The following is an 8244-nucleotide window of genomic DNA, read 5'->3' as shown; positions in this document are numbered from 1 at the left end:
GCGCCGTGACAGGCCGGCTGGTGAGGCGCCGCAGGGGGAGGCCGCGACTGAGCTCCGGGACCAGCCATGGGCTGAGACACGTCCTCGCCGAACAGGTGCAGTGACCAGAGGGCCCGGGGAGACCCCGCCGGTATAGGCTCCGGGACCCTGAGCCCCATCAGTTTCGCCCTACCCAGGCGGGTGTCCCGTTGACCTTCCCTTGCCTCCTACCCAGAGGCCCTGCTCACTCCACCTCCAGATCCAGCCTTTGCCGTCCCTGTGACCGCCAGCAGTTGCTGACGTCCTGTGTACACCCCATCCTACACCTCTAGGCCCCCAGCGCAGTAGGCCCCTGTGCCACCTCCTCGTCTGCCCGTGTATTTTGAGCCGGCTGCCTGCACAGTGCCTGGGAATTACTCTTCCTTTCTCTTCTAGCCCAACCAGGGAGAGGGCAGGGACGGGAGAGGTGGAAGAGGTGCTTCTTCCTTCCAGAGGCTCTGGTGACCACAAACCCATCCTCTTTCTCTCAAGCCTGCAGCAGACGTGACCCTACCGTATCCCAGCAGAACATGCCCGGGTGACTCCCCCTCAGCTCTTCCTTGTGGCCTTCCTTGCCCTCCCTAGAGACACTATGCAACCCCAGTGTGACCTGCGAGGCCTCTGGCTCCTGCTGCTGTCCTTGTTTCTGCTGCTGTTTGAGGTGGTCAGAGCTGGCCGGGCAGTGGTTAGCTGTCCTGCCTCCTGCCTGTGTGCCAGCAACATCCTCAGCTGCTCCAAGCAGCAGCTGCCCAATGTGCCCAACTCCTTGCCCAGCTACACAGCATTACTGGACCTCAGCCACAACAATCTGAGCCGCCTGAGGGCCGAGTGGACCCCCACTCGCCTGACCCAACTGCGCTCCCTGCTGCTGAGCCACAACCACCTGAACTTCATCTCCTCTGAGGCCTTTTCCCCGGTACCCAACCTGCGCTACCTGGACCTCTCCTCCAACCAGCTGCGGTCACTGGATGAGTTCCTGTTCAGTGAACTGAAAGCATTGGAGGTGCTGCTGCTCTACAATAACCACATCATGGCAGTGGACCGCTCCGCCTTCGACGAAATGGCCCAGCTGCAGAAACTCTACTTGAGCCAGAACCAGATCTCCCGCTTCCCTCTGGAACTGGTCAAGGAAGGAGCCAAGCTACCCAAGCTGACACTCCTGGATCTCTCCTCCAACAAGCTGAAGGACTTGCCGTTACCCGACCTGCAGAAGCTGCCGGCATGGATCAAGAATGGGCTGTACCTTCATAACAACCCTCTGCACTGCGACTGTGAGCTCTACCAGCTCTTTTCCCACTGGCAGTACCGGCAGCTGAGCTCCGTAATGGACTTTCAAGAGGATCTGTACTGCCTGAGGTCCAAGAAGCTATACAATGTCTTCAACCTGAGTTTCCTCAACTGCAGTGAGTATAAGGAGCGTGCCTGGGAAGCCCACCTGGGTGACACTTTGACCATCAAGTGTGACACCAAGCAGCAAGGGATGACCAAGGTGTGGGTGACACCAAGCAATGAACAGGTGCTAAATGTAATGGCCAATGGCTCAGCGACAGTGTCCCAGGATGGCAGTCTTCATTTCCAGCATGTGCAGGTCGAGGACGGTGGTGTCTATACCTGCTACGCCATGGGGGAGACTTTCAATGAGACTCTGTCTGTGGAGTTGAAAGTCCACAATTTCACCTTGCCCGGACACCATGACACCCTCAACACAGCCTATACGACCCTTGTGGGTTGTATCCTCAGTGTGGTCCTGGTCCTCATATACCTGTACCTCACCCCTTGCCGCTGCTGGTGCCGGGGTGTAGAGAAGCCTTCTAGTCATCAAGGAGACAGCCTCAGCTCTTCCATGCTTAGTACCACACCCAACCACGATCCTATGGCTGGTGGGGACAAAGATGATGGTTTTGACCGGCGGGTAGCCTTCCTGGAACCTGCTGGACCCGGGCAGGGTCAAAACGGCAAGCTCAAGCCAGGCAACACCCTGCCAGTGCCTGAGGCCACAGGCAAGGGCCAACGGAGGATGTCAGATCCAGAATCGGTCAGCTCGGTCTTCTCTGATACACCCATTGTGGTGTGAGCAGGATGGGTTGGTGGGGAGATTCTGCCCCAGGAGAGGTAATGCACCCCTGAAGGATATGAGGGGATGGAAGAGAGGGCTGGCTGCCCAAGGGAGTGGGTTCCTCCTGACCTCAAGGGAATTGGTCATGGGTACAACAGAAGGCAAGGTCCCAGTGAGGGTGTGGCTGCCTCGATCTTCAACTATGGATGTATTAATCCTCAGGCGAATGCTACGCCCCTACCCAGAGCCCTGGCAATTCTCAGTGTGGTAGAGGAAGAGGAGCGTGTCTGAGTTGGATGGGAATGAGGAAAGGGCGAGGGGAAGAGCAGATTCCCTAAACTTTGTTGAGGTCATCCCTAGCTCCTTAAGAGAAAACCATTTGAGAAAAACAATTCTACCTTTGCCCGCCCGCACCTGTGGTGTTGTGTGTGTTGGGGGGTCTTCCACAGGAGCCATATTGGGGGAAAACTGTAGTATCTTCTTTGGTCAGGAAGTCACACTTCACAGCTGGGGAAATTGGAAACCTTCAGAAAATGAGTGAGGAAGAGGCCGAGACCTCAATCAATAACACTCCCCAAAGCTGCTGTGAGACTTCCCACTAAAGCCTTCCTCTTTCCCGATGAGCCCTAAGTGGGTGGATCTTTGCAGGAGCCTGGCTTGTTGCCTGTTGGTTATGGCAGCAATGTGGGACGTGGCATCTCTGCCTTGCCCTGGGACCAGCGGCACAGAGGGGCACGTCGTGAGCTGAGGGGTCTGTGTCACAGCCTAGGTGCCAGCACAAAACCTGTAGCTCGGCTAATTTCCTGGTTGGGAAACCCGTGGTTAGCATTTGATTCCCAGCATGTGTGTGCCAGGCCAGGGTGGGGCTGCTGAAGGCAGAGCATTTATGGATGGTTGCCACAGACATGGTACGTGGGCCCACTCTGAACAAGGATGACGGGAAATGAGCCTCTATTATGTAGCATCCCAGCTGGACCTACCTGATTGTCGGTGTCTGCCATCTCTTCATCTGGTCTCCTCGTCAAGCTCAGGTGGGGTTCTCCGTTTTTCCTACTGTGCAGCTCCGTAATGGGAGGAGTCCAGGAAAGTCTGGCCCCTGCTGGGTTAGACTGGGCTTAGAGATAGAGGGAGCCCAGTATGTATCTCCCCTATGTGCACAAGGCTGCCTCACTCCTCTCAGATGTCTCACGCCTGCTTCCAGGCCAGAGCACAGGATCTCGTCATCTGAGGGGCTGGAAAGGGGGTGGTCCCTCTATCCTAGAATGGCTATTTGGAGTGTGGCTTAAAGTTCTGCCCTCTCCACAGGTTCCATACGATCCTGTAGCAGAGACAGTCACTGGACTAGACTCTCAGGAGGAAAGTGCTGCCACCCCATCCCTCTCAGCCAGAGGTCTGTGTAGTTGTGGTTGTCAGGCCAGAGGAACTTAAGAATGAGCCCAACATTCTGTTCCATCCAAGGTTGCAGAACACTTTGTGGAAATGACTGTTCCCGTTAACTTCTCCCTTTGACTGCCCCACAGGCCCTGGGAGGTGGTTGCCCTGAGCTTTGGCAGGGAGATGAGCAGGTGAAGGTGTCTTCTGAAATTAGTCTTTTTCAATGTCTCCTGTCTTGCACGTTTTTTGTCCATTGGAGGTCTTCCAGATCCTCTAGTTTTCTGACCTGTTCTTTAGGTTCCAAGAGGGGTTATTTACCTGCAGCTAAGGGCTGCTCGCTAGAGGAGCTGTTAAGCTGCCTATTAAGACTGGGGAAGGGGACTGGAACTCAACACCTTCCCCTGGGCTGTTCCTGGGATCTCAAGACTACTGTCCATCCTTTATTAGAAACCTAGTTTTATCAGGAGAGAGGTGCAGCATTTCCCTCAAGTACCTGCATGCTCATAGGTATGCATGCTCATAGGTATGCACGCACACCAGCACCTCGACTTCCACCAGGACAGTGAGTCTGTAGTCCCATAATGCCACTCAGAAAGGTCTCGCCTATGTGCACAATTTCATGCACACAACGTTCTTGACCCGTAGGAGAGACAGTGACCACACCAAGCTCCTCTAATATACAAACTCTTGTACTTTAATTTCTGAGCTCCCTAAAACTTCACCCACATCTCCAAGGCGTTGAATCGCTTTTCTGCAAAGGCTGGAGGCTGGAGTTAGGAGAACCATGGTTGAAGACCTTGGGAGATGGGGTGGTGAAGTTAGCTGGCTCTTCAGACTCCTCAGAGGCCTTCCTTAAAGTCTGTAGATGAGAAATTAAGACAGAGCTAGGTCAATGAAGGACCCAGTGGAAACACAGGGGGCCAGGCAGCTGTGAGTTGCTCTTCCGTTAAATACCCTGATGAAACCAAGGCAGAAGAGAAGAGCTGTGTGCTTAGATTCCAGAGGCTTCTGAGGATTTTGTTATTGGAGCTGTCAGTGCCAGGACTCCCTCAGATTTACCAGGAAACCTGGAGAAGATCTCATCTCCAGGCTGCAGTTTCCCCTCTTGGCACCATCTAGGGTTCTGAGAATCTTCAAGGGGAATGTCAAATGAAGCAGGCCTACTGGCAAAGCTCCTGAGGACTAAAAGGGCCGTTTTCTTGGTACATTCTCTCGGTTTATGGAATAAGAAAGGGCCCTATGGCCCTAAGTGTCCCTGCTGTAGCCCCTCACGTGAGACACCTGTCAGATGTGTCCAGCTGCCCCGCCAAGAGATATAACTGACTAGCCTCTTCCCACGTCCAGCTGATAGGAGCCAGAGGTAGCTTTCTACCTGTGAGACTGAGTATGCAGCGTATGTAAGCTCACGAGAACCCTGTGTAAAAAACTGCCGGTGTGGCCATCAGAAAGGCCGAGAGGTCACCTCATCCCCTCACCCCACCCGGCACCCATACACCAGACATTGTCCAAGGAAGCAGATGTCCCTGGAGACAGTATGACAGGGCTCTACCATCTGTCTAATTATTTGTGATCTTTATTCTTTGCCTGCTTTATGGGGGGCCCCAGGAAGGAGCCAGGAGAGGGTATACCCAGCTGGGAAGAGCAAGGCTGACTGATGGCAGTTTCTGTATGTTCTTACCTCTGTACTTCCTTGTAGCCTTGCTAGCAAAGCGAGCAGGCCTCCATGTCCAGACCCTTCCCTCCCACTTGTGTATACCCAGGCTGGCATACCTTGGAGCCTCTGGGCGCTGAAAACTAGAAGTGATCATTAAACCTGGCTTGAGTCTCTGTTCCAGCACAGTCTGTGACTGATTTATTTATGTTTTCAGCCGGTGGGTGGGGTTCACGGTACCTCAGAAGGGTGTGACTTGCCGAGGGAGAGAATCTTTAAATGTTGTTGTAAAGACATGGGTGAAATCCATAGTGAGGCATTCAGCTATAGTCCAGGGTTCCCAAACGTCTTCTGTACAGAGCCAGATAGTAAATGTTTTCAGCTTTGCAGGCCGTACGGTCTCCGTTGCAATTCAGCTGTGCCACTGTAGAAAGAAGTCAGCCCAGGCAATATATAAGTGAATGCATGTGGCTCTGTTCCAATAGGACTTTACTTACTGAAGTTTGAATTTAATGTATTTAGATCTGTCTTTTGAGTTTTTTCTACTTTTTAAAAACATCAAAACTGGGGCCAACATGGGGCATAGTGATTAAGGCACTGGACTCCCACATGGTCAACCATGGTTCCAATGCTGGACCTGGCAGCTCACGCCAGGCGTATATGTGTGAGTGCCCAAAATCCTGAGAGGAGAATGGAGGAAAAGGATTGCAGCATGACCATTCCCTCTGAGGGAGGGAGATGATTTTTCGCTTTCTGTCTCTCTGGTGAGTGCATGCACTCTATAGCAAAAATCTCAAATAAATAAATAAAAACTACTAGTAAAAACTGCTAGTAGCTCACAGAGCTTACAAAACCAGGTAGGCGGCTGATTTGACCAGTGGACCATAGTTGGCTATCCTGAGGTAGATACTCAAAAGAATGTCACGGAGGCTTTGGAGTTTAGAAGTCCCATGACTTGGGGCTAAGGTTTGTGGATAATGAAGACTTCCTGGATCCCTAGGGAGGAGGGTTGCCTCCCTGAAAAGTTCTCTTAAAAGCCTAGGTCAAGCCTACTCACCATGCTGTGGAGAAATTATTGGATAGGGTTTTTAAAAATGGAAAACAGGGGACCAGCAGTTAGTGTAATGGCTATCGCTGAACTCCCATGTAGTCAACCGCGGTTCGAGTCCCAGACCCAGTGGTTTAAACTCACTCCGGGGGCGTGTGTATGTGTGCCCAAGATCCCAAGAGGAGAATGGAGGAGAAGGGATTGCAGCATGGCCATCCCCCTGGGGGGTGACGTCTCGCTTTCTGTCTCTCTGTCTCTCTCTGTCTTTCCAGCGAGCACACACGTCCTATAGTAAAAACCTCTCCAAAAAGAAAAAAAAGGGAAACATCATTTGCACAAAATTTTTCTTATTGTATATTTTCCTGCTATATGTGGCAGCCATCTTAAGCTAAATGTATATTCATCTTAAGGACAGGTGAACATTCACTGACAGTTTAGTGTGTTCCGGGCATTGCATAGGACAGAAAAATGTACCCACTTTTCTGGTTCAGAGGTAACCTACAAGAAACTGGGCTGGATTCTAAACTCTGACCATGCAAGTTCTTTGGTTACTTTCTCTCGGTACTTCTGGAAGAGGATTCTTATGGTAGATTTCAACAGAGGAGAGTAAATGGTATAAAGAAAAAAGTTAAAGAATCGAAATTTTTAAAAATAATTTTTAAATTTTATTTATTTATTATTCTTCAATTTGATGAGAAAGAGAGAGAGAAAGAGGAAGAATGATAAAGCAAGCCTCCAGGTCCAGGACTCAAACCATGGTCAGCCATGAGGGAATTCAGCACCTTAACCACCATACCATCTGCTGGCCCTAAAGAATCAGAATTTTAATGATTACCTAATTTCTTTACAAAATCTAGACCAGGCCCAGCTACAGTGGTGGCATTGCTAAAACGCTGTGTTCCACAGGCCAAGACCACATGAGAGGCTCAGTGTCTAACCTAAAGGCCATGAGTGGTGGCATGCACCCATAATTCCAGTGACTCAGGCAGGAGGATCATAAGCTTGAAGTTGACCTGGGCAACATAGCAAGACTCTGTCTTAAAAAAGAGCTGAGTGCGACCAGCAGTTAGCGTAATGGCTATGTCGCTGGATTCCCATGTAGTCAACTGTGGTTTGCGTCCCGGACCCGGTGGCTTAAAACTCACTCCGGGTGCGTGTGCATGTGTGCCTAAGATCCCAAGAGGAGAATGGTGGTGGGTGTGCACCTATCCCAGCTGGGATGTTGAGGTAGGAAGATAGTAACAGAACAAGACCCTGTCTTAACAAAACAAAGCAAACAAAAAAAACTAGGGCCAGCCCCATAGCACAGTGATTAAGTGCTATGCAGAGGGAGCCAGATTCCACATGGCTGACTGTGGGTCAAATCCCAGCTCGGACAACTTGAAAAATTCCAGGCACGTGTGCACACATGCCTGAAATCCTGACAGAGGAATGGCGGAAAGGATGTGACCACAATCATAATTAGGTTTTCTTTCTGCCTCTCATGCATGGGCCAGTATACACACCTTCAAGAGAGGGGGTAGAAATCTAGCCCAAAGGGCATCCCTCCTTTATCTGGAAAGTTGTCTTTTCACTTCAGGAAGAAAAACTGAGCTGCGGAGAGGTGGAAACAGCTCATGCCTAGCCACATCAGACAAGTCGACCTTGTCAGTTGATGTCATGATAGCTGTTGATGCCACGCAGTCCCATGGTCTACCTCTCTATAGTATCTCATCTTTGTGAAGCAGTTTTTGCTATGGCTGACAGCTTGGCTGGGAGGATGAAGCTGGTAAAGAAAACAGATCTCGAGGGACCAGCAGTTGGCGCAATGGCTACGTCACTGGACTTGCATGTAGTCGACCGTGGTTTGAGTCCCGGGCTAGGTGGCTTAAACTCACACTGGGCACATGTGCATGCATGTGCGTGCATGCCCAATATCCTGAGGGGAGAATGGAGAAGGGATTGTGGTGTGGCCATCCCCCGGGGGAGGGGGTGATTTCTCGCTTTCTGTCTATCTCTGTCTTTCTGGTGAGCACACGCACCCTATAGCAAAAAACCTCTCCAAAAAAAGGAAGGAAGGAAGGAAGGAAGGAAGGAAGGAAGGAAGGAAGGAAGGAA

The 8244-nt window shown here is 51.2% G+C and overlaps 1 protein-coding gene and 1 long non-coding RNA gene across 3 annotated transcripts; one reads left to right on the top strand and one right to left on the bottom strand.

Moving 5' to 3' along the window:
• Positions 1–6: 6 nt before the first annotated feature.
• AMIGO1 (adhesion molecule with Ig like domain 1) lies at positions 7–5282 on the top strand. Of its 2 annotated transcripts, none has more exons than XM_006149530.2 (2): positions 7–95; positions 511–5282. In XM_006149530.2, exon 2 carries the CDS (start codon positions 611–613, stop codon positions 2090–2092), a length of 1482 nt encoding a protein of 493 aa, XP_006149592.1. In that variant the 5' UTR covers positions 7–95; positions 511–610; the 3' UTR covers positions 2093–5282. The 2 variants fall into 2 exon arrangements, with proteins under 2 accessions (XP_006149592.1, XP_006149591.1); XM_006149529.2 differs by having other exon boundaries at positions 415–5282.
• Positions 4127–5684, bottom strand: LOC106734970 (uncharacterized). The gene is made up of 2 exons (XR_001370437.1): positions 5340–5684; positions 4127–4307 (listed from the first exon to the last, which is right to left on the bottom strand). It is a non-coding gene; the product is annotated as an uncharacterized LOC106734970 (long non-coding RNA).
• Positions 5685–8244: the final 2560 nt, after the last annotated feature.

This window comes from Tupaia chinensis, unplaced genomic scaffold, assembly GCF_000334495.1.
Source record: "Tupaia chinensis unplaced genomic scaffold, TupChi_1.0 Scaffold000270_1, whole genome shotgun sequence".
Classification (NCBI taxonomy): Eukaryota; Metazoa; Chordata; class Mammalia; order Scandentia; family Tupaiidae; genus Tupaia; species Tupaia belangeri.
Note: the sequence above shows the minus strand (reverse complement) of the source record. Positions and strands in the feature narration are given on the sequence as shown.